Here is a 12,802-nt window from a genome sequence, read left to right as displayed (position 1 = left end):
AAAGGTACCCAGCTAAGCAGCTGAAAGGTTGGGACCCAGATCTACAACCACCAGAGCCATGGAACAGATTCTTCTTGGCTTTCTTCAGGGGTCCGAGATGCCTGGGAGGAGCCAGGCGTTGAGGTACACACCTGTCAACCCAGCTACCCAGGAGGCTGAGGCAGGAGGATTGCCAGTGTGAGGCCAGCCTGGGTAACTTAGTGACACTCTGCCTCAAAATAAAATAAAAACGGTTGGGGATGTAGCTCAGTGGGAGAGCACCCCTGGGTTCAATTCCCAGTGCTGCAAAATGAAAAGGAAGGAGGGAAGCCGAGAGGAGGAAGGATGTGGTGGACAACCCGCTGCCAGAGGAGAGGAGCCTGCTCGCTCTTGTTCTGCCCCATCCCTCAGGGTGGAAGCTTGTTCTTCATGCCTGAGACCACGAGAACTTCATTCTGTTTACACTTTGCTGCCTGGTAGGCACCAGGGAGACAGATGGTCTCTCCATCATAGTGTTATGTTTATTTTTAGCACACTTTGATCTGCAGCACATTTTAAAGTCGCCTATCACACTTGCTTCTGACAACTGGATGAGGACTAGAGAGATAGAGAAGATTTTGTCGCCCCTATTTTACAGATAAAGAAACTGAGACTGAGAACAGGTCCACACCAGTCCTAATGGGGGCCTTGAAGGCACCCTAGGAAGACAGAGAACACCTGAGTGATTCCTCTACGAACCAATGAGAGACCCTGATTCTCTCTGCTTCCAGCTGTCCCCCGGGCAACAGGAAGAGATACAGACAGCAGCATGGCTTCCAGAAGTCTGGGTTTCGAAGAGAAAGAGGGAGCCAGGCACAGTGGCGCACACCTGTACTCCCAGTACTTGAGAGGCTGAGACTGGAAGATTGCAGGTTTGAGGACAGCCTCAGCAACTTAGTGAAACCCTGTTTTAAAATTTAAAAAATTAAATGATTGGAGGGGTAGTTCAGAGGTCTTAGGTTTAATTCCTAGTACCACAAACAGAGAGGGAGAGAGAGGAGGAGAAGGGAAGAGAAGGGAGACAGGAGGCTGGGAGTCACTCAGTGGTAGAGTGCATGATCAGTATGCAAGAAGCTCTGGGTTCCATCCCAGCACTAAAAAAAAAAAAAGGTGGGCCATCCTGATGTCCATCGGCATGGCTCTGGGACAGAGCAGCTAGCTGGATGAGGAGGCAGGCTTGAGGGTGACCAACTAGGTAAAAAATCTGTGGAGAGAAGAACGCCAGTCCATAGTATGAAGTAACCCTGGTGCTAATCCCATATGAGCCTGGGAGACAACCCTGCCCTCCACATCCACAGCCAGTTATTCTTAAACCTGCTTCAGATAACTTGACAAGCCCTCTAAACCTCTGGCCAGCCGTGCCCCAAGCCTAAACACTGCACCAGTCCTGAATTCTAACCTTAATGTGATAGACAGGGAAGCAGACTACCTCGCTTTAAGAATCCAGGGGAGCCAGGCATGGTGGCGCACGCTTGTAACTCCAGCATTTGGGAGGCTGAGACAGGACGATTGCAGTTCATGGACAGCCTCAGCTATTACTTAGTAAGGCCCTTTGCAACTCAGTGAGACCCTGTTCCAAAATAAAGAATAAAAAGTAGGGCTAGGGGTATAGCTCAGAGATAGAATGCCCCTGGGTTCCATCCCCAGTACTGAAAAAAAAAAAAAAATCCAGGGGTCTCTCACAGGAGAATTGCAAGTTCAAGTCCAGCCTTAGCAACTTAGTGAGCCCCTCAGCAGCTTAGACTAGGTTTCAAATTTAAAGATAAAAAGGGCTAGAGGTATAGCTTAGAAATAGAATTCCCCTTGGTTCAATCCCCAATACCAAAAATAAAAAATAAAAACACAGGGATCCCTCTAGAGAACCTGTTCTTTTGTAAACAAATAGGTGACCAAGTCCTGCCATCTGCAGAGGTTTTACTTCCATAACATGCCTTCAAATACATGATCTCATTGTTGATCCGCACACAGGTGAGGTGCCTGGCATCCAGGGAAGAAAGTCAGAGTCAAGGTTCAAGCCTGGATCTACAGGACTGAAAATGAAATTAGGATTTTAAACCCTCTTAGGAAATTTTCCTAAACGTAGAGAGTGGATCTGGGGTTGGGCAAAGCAACTACTCTCCCTCCCCCACAAAGCACTGCTGTTTGAGAGCCAATGCTGGGGGTCAGGGCTACACAAAGTAGGTTGTTGTAGGTGGACAACAGGCAGCCATTGATGGAGCAGAGGGCAGGGCCGGGTAGAAGGGGGATGCTGGGAGGTGTGCTTACAAAGTCATAAGAAATTTTAAATATACCTACACACCACCCTAAGGAAGTTTGTGATAGTACAGAAGGTTCTGGAAGGCTTGTGCCTTTGGGGCTTTGTAAGAGGCACTGTGACTTCCCTTGGAGTCTGGCTCTCTATGTCTGATTTTAGAGACCTAGGACATCACAGAGGCTGCCTGAGAGAAAGGCTGTGCTGCCAGGACCCCCAGCCCAGCCCAGCCAAGTCCTTACTGTGCTCAGCTCTGATTCAGCCTGGGGCTCAGAGAAAGGGGAAGGGGTGTAGGATGACCAAGTTTCCCAGTAGGAAACACAGCCCAGGGAATGGTTCCTAGTGATCTCCTGTAGGTTCTAGGAGAAACCTGGCTGGTCCTGAGGATTGGAACGTAAAGGTCAGAAGGACCAGCGGGAGCATAAGCCGCGTTCTGGAAGGGCCTGGCACTGGGGGGCCAAGGGGAAGCCTGTGTTCACTGGGCCTGAGGAGGGCACACCCTGCCAGGCGGAGCTGGGACTATTCCCATGTCTCCCTGATAATGGCGACCAGGCTGGCGGAGGCCAGCTCCCGACCCACTGTCTGTGGTGCATGGAGCAGGCTTTTGCAGGAAGCTCTGGCAAGCTGGACTTGATTTGGCGTCCAGTATCTCCTATGTGCTTTTTGTGACAGAGGTGCCCAAGGGGACAAGGAAACCTCAGCCAAGTGCCAGTCTTGGCCTTGGGGCTGGCTTTCTCACAGAGGAACAAATTTCTGGCTTATTTTCAGACTTCTGAGTAATGAGAAAAGAAAGATATAATAATAAAAAAATCAGGGTCTCAAACAAAATGTTTGTTTTTAGAATATTAATGCTCTAACTACTCTCTCAGTTCATTTGAAATACAATTGTGTTTTATTTCCAAGAAAATGACAGACCTTATAAAATGTTAATTCCTAAGTCACCAGTTACGAATGGTGTGAAGTCCAGCAACAAGGCTCACATTTAAGATCCTGCAATGAATGTCTTGTCTTTCTAGTTCTTGCAGAGTATCACAGACTGTTAAAACCTCAACTGTAGATAAAGCCAGGGACCTAACTGCAGGGTCCCTGTGATAAAGACCCTGGGCCTTTGAGAACCCCTCAGAGAAGCCTATCTAAGACCACCCCGAGGAAAGAGGAGAAACATCTCCTCTTTCTGCCTCTTCCTGCACTCCCCCTTCCTTCCTACACCCAGCGGTGTGGCACATGCTACATGAGCATTCACACGTGCACACAGGAGACATAGGAGTGTGAGTTTTGCTATGTGTCTAGGAAGGGGAGAGGGCCATGGGTATGTGTGTGCAAGTGTGTGTGGGCTGGAGTCAAGGCTGTGTGCATGTATTTGTGCATCTGTGCACATGTGTGTGCATGCATGTGCGTACGTGTGTGTGTGTGTGCGCGCGCGCGCATGCATGTGTGGACAGAAGCTATGGTGAGATGGCCCTCTGCCCATCCAGGCATCTTTGAGTTCTGCCTTCTTTCCTACTTCCTGTCACATTCAGCTCTCCCTGAGCATCTGGCCGGGTCTCAGCAGCTGGTGAGGGTTTTCTATTGTCTTCCTGTGATCTAAGCCAGGAGAAGGCGGCCACTAGAGCAAGCACAGAAGAATCTAAGCTGATGTGGGCTCACAGGCGGGACAGGGTCTCGATTAGAGGCAGAGATCACAGGGTCCAGAGACAAGCTGGGAACACAATTCCACCCACTCAACCACCAAGAACCCCAATAAGCTGGCATCTTCAGTGTATTTCAGAGCCCAGGGTCAGAAGCAGACCACCACAATTGTAAGCAAAGCACAAGGAGAACCAGTTGAGGCAATGTGGGGAAGGGACCCCTGAATGGAGACCAGTGTGGGTATCATAGAGATGATGTGCTGGGAGGGGAAGGTACAGGAAAGAGAACCTGTGGGTGTGGCCCCTCTCCATCTGCAGCTCTGGGTTGATTGATATTTTCCCAGGTCCAAGTCAACTGCAACTACACGGCCCTATCTGAGGGGTCATCAGGGCCCATGGGAAAGGCAATCCCAAAAGACCCTTCAGCTCCAGTGCCACTGAGGCCAACAGGAAGTTCTTCTTGATAGCCTCAGTACTACCAACTCCAAAGGCTCTGGGGAGCAGTGCTATCAGGTCAAACGAGAGGAAAGTGTTTTTCCCTATGCCTTTCTGTTCCTTTTCCTGTTTATTTTCCCAGGAGCCTCCACATCTGGGGAGAAATTCTTGGCAGGGCTAATGCTGGCAGAGACCAGCATTCTCTGAGCCAAGCACAGCGGGTGAGGGGAGGGAGGCCCAGAGCTGGGTGAGTGGGGTTGGATGCAGGTGTCTGTGTATCTCCCTTCCTCCTTTGTGCTCTGCTCTAGAAGACAGAAGACCTGGACTTCTGTCCTCAGCCGCCTGTGAAATGGCTTCCTAGTCTTGGCAAGACACTTCTCTCTCGTCTCAGTTTTTGTAAACAGTGGTGCCTTAGATGTGATTGGTAGATTTCAACCCATTTTTAGCAATGAAATTTTCCTTTTTCCCCACCCCCACCTCCAAAGGAATGTTTTGGCAAAACCTCAATATATACAACAGATTTTAAAGATTGAGCTTCTTAAGTTGGCACAGGAGTGGGCTGAAGGCACCCCAGGGCCAACTCCTCAGTGTCACCCCCGGAGGGGGGGGAGAAATAGAGGCACAATTTGAAAACCACTGTGTTATGGGATGGCTAAGGACCCTTCCAGATGTGAGACCCCAGGAGGCTGTGGGTCATATATCCTAGCATCCCTCTTACAAAGGCAGGGCAAGGCAGGGCTGGTTTCCTCATGCCTACAGATGGAGAGTCATGGGGCGGGAGAAGAAAAGGAGTTTCTCCAGTAAGCCTCGGAACTCCTGACTCTCAGCCTGTGTGTTCTCCCAAGATGGCTCACCCTCCCCAGAGCAGGCTTAGTACATGGTGCCTCTGGGTAGGGAATCTAGCGCCTCCAGCCCTTATTATCCCTCACTTGCTCTGCAGGTGCCCAAGCTCTGTCCCACCTCCCCTGGAGCTGATCCTATATGATTAGCAGAGAGAGACACAGCATCTACTACAGACCCACAGGCTAATGACCTCCCGTGTCCCCTCCCTGCAGGTGCATCACCTGGACCATGAGGTCATCCCTCTGCTGGCTCCTCCCACTTCTCCTCTTGGCCTCAGTGGTCCAAGGCCAGCCAACAAGACGACCAAAACCCGGGACCGGGCGTAGGCCCAGGCCCAGACCCAGGCCCACACCCAGTTTTCCTCAGCCCCATGAGCCGGCAGAGCCCACAGACCTGCCTCCTCCACTCCCTCCAGGCCCTCCATCTGTCTTCCCTGACTGTCCCCGGGAATGTTTCTGCCCCCCGGATTTCCCATCGGCTCTCTACTGTGACAGCCGCAACCTGCGCAAGGTCCCCGTCATCCCATCCCGCATCCATTACCTCTATCTCCAGAACAACTTCATCACCGAGCTCCCGCTGGAGTCCTTCAAGAACGCCTCGGGCCTGAGGTGGATCAACCTGGACAACAACCGCATCCGAAAGGTGGACCAGAGGGTGCTGGAGAAGCTCCCCAGCCTGGTGTTCCTCTACATGGAGAAGAACCAGCTGGAAGAGGTGCCCGCGGCCCTGCCCCGCAACCTGGAGCAGCTGAGGCTGAGCCAGAACCACATCTCCAGAATCCCGCCCGGCGTCTTCAGCAAGCTGGAGAACCTGCTGCTGTTGGACCTGCAGCACAACCGGCTGAGCGACGGCGTCTTCAAGCCCGACACCTTCCACGGCCTCAAGAACCTCATGCAGCTTAACCTGGCTCACAACATTCTGAGAAAGATGCCTCCCAAGGTGCCCCCAGCCCTCCACCAGCTCTACCTGGACAGCAACAAGATCGAGACCATCCCAAACGGATACTTCAAGGGCTTCCCAAACCTGGCCTTTATCCGGCTGAACTACAACAAGCTGTCAGACAGGGGGCTCCCCAAGAACTCCTTCAACATCTCCAACCTGCTCGTGCTGCACCTGTCCCACAACAAGATCAGCAACGTGCCTGCCATCAGCAACAAGCTGGAGCACCTGTACCTCAACAACAACAGCATCGAGAGTGAGCGGGGCCACGGGGCGGGGAGGGGCGACTCTGCCTCCGCCTTGCTCGGGGTCCTCAGGGTGGGGTACCAAAAGCATGCCCTGGGCTGAGTGTGAGCTCAGCGACAGAGCAGGAGGCAAGTATGGTCCCCATCACTGAAAGCAGAAGGCATCCACTTTGGACCTGGACTTTAAATCCTGGCCACTTGGTATTCTGTATGACCTTGAAAAGATGTGTGTGTGTGTGTGTGTGTGTGTGTGTGTGTGTGTGTGTGTGTGTGTGTGTGTGTAATACTGGGGATGGAACCCAGGGGCCTCCTACTTCTGCACTACAACCCCAGACCTATTTTCTTTTTTTATTTTATTTTTTGACACTGAGGATTGAACCCAGGGACATTCTACCTCCGAGCTACACCCTCAACCCTATTTTATTATTTTTATTTTGAAACAGGGTCTCACTAAGTCGCTGAGACTTGAAAAGATATTTGAATGGGGTGTGTTGGCAAACACCTATAATCCAGTCCTAGGTAGGCTGATATGGGAGGATCATAAGCTCAAGGCCAGCCTCAGCAATTTAGCAAGACCCTGTTTCAAAATAAAAAATAAAAAGGGCTAAGCCGGGCGTGGTGGTGCACACTTGAAATCCCAGCATTCGGGAGGCTGACACAGGAGAATTGCGGTTTGCGGCCAGCCTTAGCTATTTAGTGAGGCCCTTTGCAACTCAGTGAGACACTGTTTCAAAATAAAGAATAAAAAATAGGGCTGGGGCCGGGCATGGTGGCTCACGCTTGTAATCTCCATGCTTGGGAGGCGGAGACAGGAGGATCATGCAGGTTCGAAGCCAGCAGCGCTGGCTTAAGAGACCTTGTTTTCAAATTTAAAAAATATAAAAATAGGTCTGGAAGTGTAGCCAGGAGGTAGCAGGGCTTCCAGGAACCCCAGAACCACCACCAAAAAAAAAAAAAAAAAAAATAGGGCTGGGGGTGTAGCTTGGAGATAGAATGCCCCTGGGTTCCATCCCCAGTACCTCAAAATAAGGGAAAAAAAAGAGAAAAAAAGAAAGAATAAAGAAAGAAAAGAAAGAAAGAAGAAAGAAAGAAAGAGAAAATAAAAAGGACTGGGGTTATAGTCCAGAGGTAGAAAGACCCTAGGTTTAACTCTAGTACCAAAAAGAGAAAGAAAAGAAAGGAAAGGAAGGAAGAAAGAAAGAAGAGGGAAAAAAGAGATAAAAGATATTTGGCCTGTTCAGGAGGTTTTCTCATTAGTAAAACGAGAATGGTAATGCTACCTTTTAGCACAAAGTTGAGATAGGAGGATTTAATAGTTTAATGTGGATGATGTGTGAGGATACCATCTTGGCGGGTAATGGGTTTTCCTCCTCCATTTCTCATCAGCACCAGCTTCTTTGGCCTCTGGATTTATAAATAGGATAGACATATAAAATACTCCCTAACATCCTCCTAAAAGCAGAAGAGACACTGAAATGCTCACTCCGAAATGTCCTCAGCCTGCCTGCCTGCTGCAGAATCCAGCAGCTGTGGGAGCAAGCTTCTAGAAGCTCAAAGCAAGCTTCAGTTTTGAAGAGTCTGTAAAAGGTACCCAGGGAGACAGCTGTTTTCTCAGAGTATGCAACTGGTAAAATATAGCAGCTAGGAAAAAAATGTCTATTTGTTAATGTTTTCTCAATCTATTGAGAAGGCTGCAAAGTTTAGTTGTACAATAAGTATATTTGAAGGAGAGTTTTCTTATATTTATAGGGTCCTCAGCTTGGAGTATCAATCAGAGCCCAGGACAGGAGGCTGGGACTCTCAATTTTCTTCAGTTTATAATGGCAGCGCCCAGCATGAGGATGCACACCTGTTATCCCAATGCTTGGGAGGCTGAGACAGGAGGTTTGCAGGCTTGAAGCCAATCACAGCAACTCAGCGATACCCTCAGCAATTTAACAAGGACCTGTTCCAAATAAACAAAAAGAGTTGGGGTGCAGCTTAGAGGTAGAATGCCCCGGAGTTCAACCCCCAGTACCCTCCTCTATCCCCCTCAAAAAAGAAACAATGCCAGCTCTGAGCAGGGCAGCAATAGAAAGCTTCGGAAACAAAAGAGAGAGTATTATCTGGCTACATTCATACAAAGAATTAAGGGGCTCAGGGTAAAGAGGATCGAGGAGAAAAAGAAGGAACCCTAGGATAACATTAGAGAATCCTTGGTTTCTAATTCAAAGAATGACAGAGATTGAGGACGTTTCCATAGTCTTGAGACAAATGAATAGAACGGGCCTGTTCATTTATCTGGGATAATTACAAAAAGTAGGGGAGGGTTTTTGTTTTTTTTGTTAATCTTGCAAGAAACAAATTCAGGAAAATAGAAAAACTGCCTAATTTTATTCTGTAAGTAGCAATTAAAGTGGAACATATTACCCCAGGAAGCTGTGTAGGCCGTAAATGTAAACAGAAAGGAAAGCTCAATTAATAAATGGCTGACAGGTCTCTGCCAGACGGTGGAAGAACACACTGTTGAGAGACTTGTTCTCGGCCTTCTGAGGCTGAGTCAGAAAAATCATGCCCCCTCTGCACATGCTCACTCCCTCGGGGCCTGAATCTGTGTCTCTAGCAGAATGGGCACAGTGGGACCCGGGTCAGCACGAAGATTATGTTTTTAGCAAAGATCATACTGCTGCCACCTGGACTGTCCCATATAGTTTGTAAAACGCCTTCACACACATTCTCTTTGATATACAGGACAGGTTCCTCCCTAACCATTTCACAGATGGGGAACAAGTGTCAGGGTGATGAAGCCCCAGATCACAAAGGCCATGTGGGAACATCTACCTGGGCCAGGCTCTTCTGCTACATCAGGGATGAAGGAGGACAAACAGGAGGAAGGGAATGAAGATGAAGACGCCTCCTCCTCCTCTTCCCTCCTCCACCTCCATAGACGACAACAAGGCAAGCCTTAGGGGGAATTACAAACATGCATTTAGAGCTGGGCATGGTGACGCATGCCTGTAATCCCAGTACTTAGGAGGCTGAGACAGTAGGATCACAGGTTCGAGGACAGCCTCAGCAAGTAGTGAGATTCTCATAAACCTAGTGAGATCTTGTTTCCAAATAAAATCGGGCAGAGGGTGCAACTCGAAGGTAGAATGCCTCTGGGCTCCATCCCCAGTACCACAAACAAAAAAACAAATGTGCACTTAGAAGATGACATGGCTGATGTAATCTAACAAGAGGCGAAGGAGAAAATGGAATCTCGGGCCTCAGATACTTCAGAATCAGTCGGCTCGGCATCTCCCCAGCAGCTCTTTCCTCTTGCTGATGTAGCCATTTCTCTCACCATAACCGTCTTCCATCCATCCTCACACCGCACATCTGATCCACAGGAAAAACTCCAGCAGAATTCTTACCTCCCTGCTGGCTTCGGCTCTCACCTCCCTGATTGCTTCTCCATACTTGACAAGATTTGTCTTTCTGCAGTATAAAGCAGATCATGGGGGGTCTCTAAGGATCCTTTGCTGATTAACACCCCAGGATGCTATGGTTCAGACAGCCTCGCATCTAACTCTCCAGAGTGAACCTGCAGTGACAATTAGTGATCATGTCCAGCTTAAGTCATTTTACAGATGAGTCAACTGAGCCTGAGGGTTGCGCGACCCATTCCCAGTCACCCACTCACACATTCCCAAAGTCATCCAGTTCCGGAGAGGAGGACCCTGGGGTCCTGACTTGGTTGTCCTCACCCACCCTGCTGCTCACGTCTCCCCTTCTTTCTCCATAGAGATCAACGGGACGCAGATTTGCCCCAACAACCTGGTCGCCTTCCATGACTTCTCCTCAGACCTGGAGAACGTGCCACACCTGCGCTACCTGCGGCTGGATGGGAACTTCCTGAAGCCACCCATTCCTCTGGACCTCATGATGTGCTTCCGCCTCCTGCAGTCCGTGGTCATTTAGGCTTTTCTTGGACTGGACCTCCTCTGACCGCACTTGAAGAAGGCTGGTGGCCCAGGCGCCTGTGCCCACCATTTTTCTCTATCTCCCTCTCTTGCTCCCGGCTCTGTTTCTCCTGTCCCTCCCTTCTGAGGATGGAAGATGCCATATGCTCTGCTGTGGCTCTAGACCCACACTTCCCAGGGCTTGGTTTAGTCCTATCCAGTTTAAAGGCACCCCCTGAACACACGCCCAATATCTGGCCTTCTATGTATCCCTCTGCTTCTGAAACACAGATGTGTGGTTAAAGACTTCACAGCTTCTCCTCTCTCCTCCTCCACCCATCATTCCTGGGTAAGGCTGGGCCATGGACTGACATGTGAGCTTGATTCCAGTCAGGCAAGTCACAGAAGATAGTTTGGGGCAGTTGGAAGGTACGCTTCAGAAAGTCCTGCTGGAGACCCCCCGCATCCCCCATCTTGGGCAGCTCTGCCTCAAAGAGGCTGAGAAACCTAGGTCTCCTCAACCAAGAATTCTTTCTTCCAAAACTGCTGTTCACCACCCTGTTTCCTGGCATCTGGCATTGCATTGCTTCCTGCCAGCTGAGTCCTCCAAGAAGGAAGTGTAAGGGAACAACAGGTGGGCAGAGGGCCAGGGTTCCCACAGGGGCCTGCCTCTGGCCATCTCTGCGCAGGGGTGAGTTGGAAGCCCCTCTTCCTTCTCCAGGAAATCCCAGCACACGCCCTCCTGGCCGGGCCTCAGCTAGGAAGAGCCAAGGAGAAAAATGGCTCAAGAAACTAGGAATTAGCTAGTGGGAGAGAGCTGAGGGTCACAGCCCCAGGACCAGGCTGTGTGGGTGTAAATGAGTCCTGCAACCCGCCTTACCCAATCTCAGCAAGAAGCCAGAGGCCCTGGGGAACACAGTGTTCACAGTGGAGGGTCAAGAGGCGCTGTTCCACCCCGCCATCTGTTCTCTGTTAGTGTGGATGGCCCGGCCACTTCCACCCCCAGGGAGGAGGCTCTGGAGAAACAGGGAAGAAGGGGCGGAGCACCTGGAAATCTCCCAGAGGCCTCTTCCATCTCTAAGACAGACACATCAGTGACACCTGGTGGCTGCTGCAGGTCACCGCTGGCTCCAGTCTTCTGGAGTAATGGCCCAAGGTCAAGGAGGACTCCAGTTTGGAAGAGCAATGGGTGATATGCATGGTGTCTCCATCCTCTAGAGTCTAAAGGGCACAAAAGTCCAGAAGCCAGGGCTTTCCCAATCAAGCATAAACAGGAGACTTTGGGAGCCCAGGTGAGGATATAGTTTGCCCTTGACCCTGCCAGGTCACCAATGCTCTCAGCTCCCACATCTGTAAATCCAGTGGTGGGTAAACTGCTCCTCTGAGGTCCTCTCCATGCTGTGTTCCAAGTCTACAGCTCCACACTCTAAAACATACCCAGGTTCAGGACAAGTCCTAACTATTATCCCTTCCCTTGCAGTAATTTATTTGCCGTGACCGTCTGTCCCCTGGAGGCTTTCCTGTCCTCCTTACCTGGACCAGGTGGGCAGCTCAGCAGGGCTCCTAGTGGGACCTGGGCTGCTTCACACTTCTTCCCTGACTTCCTCTAGGGGATGCTGCCCCTCCCGAGTCCTCTGAGTATGTGAGGTTGAGGAGCTGGATGTTCTGGGAATGAGTCGGGCACAGTGCTCTTCCACAAGCTGAAATAAGAAAATCTCCAGAAGCTTTAAGAAATTGGATGGGCCAGGTGTGGTGGCACAAGGTTGTAATCCCAGCATTTGGAGGGCTGAGACAGGAGGATCGTGGTTCAAGGACAGCCTTAGCTACTTAGTGAGGCTCTTTGCAACTCAGTGAGACCCTGTTTCAACATAAAGAATAAAAAAATAGGGCTGGGGGTGTAGGTCGGAGCTAAAATGCCTCTGGGTTCCATCCCCAGTACTGCAAAAAGAAAGAAAGAAAGAAAGAAAGAAAGAAAGAAAGAAAGAAAGAAAAAGAAAGAAAGAAAGAAAGAAAGAAAGAAAGAAAAAGAAATTGGATGAAGCCGGGTCCCTGACTTAAAGAAATCCTCATGCTATTTGCTATTCTTGCTCACCTTTCTCTCTTTTGGCTTATAGAGAATAGGGCCCGTCTCCTCATGGCCGCCTTCTCCTGCTTCCTACAGCTTCCTCATTCTTCCTCTCTCCAGCTGGTTTCTCCAAGGCTCCTGCTTAAAGTCAGCATATTATTATGGCTATAAGCAACCTGGTGCTATGGCCTGGATAAGCCCCTTCACACCTCGCAACCTCAGCCCCTTCGGTGAGGCCCTTGGGGGCCCCACTCCCGTGACCTCCCAGGGGTCACAGTCCTGCAAACCTGGGCTCTTTTGTTTTAGCAGCCACACAATCATGACCATTCCATCGCCCCATCTAGCCTGTGTGCACTCCCTCCATTGCTCTCTGCAGTTGCACGCCAGAGGGGCTAGAGTTAAATTGGCTTTATAGTTACCCCCTCCCTGACCAAACACACACAACGTGCTGATTG

General features: G+C 50.1%; 1 protein-coding gene across 1 annotated transcript; it reads left to right on the top strand.

Annotated features, from left to right (window-relative positions):
* Nucleotides 1–5,403: 5,403 nt before the first annotated feature.
* PRELP (proline and arginine rich end leucine rich repeat protein) lies at nt 5,404–10,301 on the top strand (the record flags this gene model as incomplete). The annotated part of the gene is made up of 2 exons (XM_080699423.1): nt 5,404–6,370; nt 10,126–10,301. 2 exons carry the CDS (start codon nt 5,404–5,406, stop codon nt 10,299–10,301), a joined length of 1,143 nt encoding a protein of 380 aa, XP_080555549.1.
* Nucleotides 10,302–12,802: the final 2,501 nt, after the last annotated feature.

This window comes from Muscardinus avellanarius (genome assembly GCF_963383645.1).
Source record: "Muscardinus avellanarius genome assembly, chromosome: 7".
Taxonomy (NCBI): domain Eukaryota; kingdom Metazoa; phylum Chordata; class Mammalia; order Rodentia; family Gliridae; genus Muscardinus; species Muscardinus avellanarius.
This window is presented reverse-complemented; position numbering and strand designations above follow the sequence as displayed.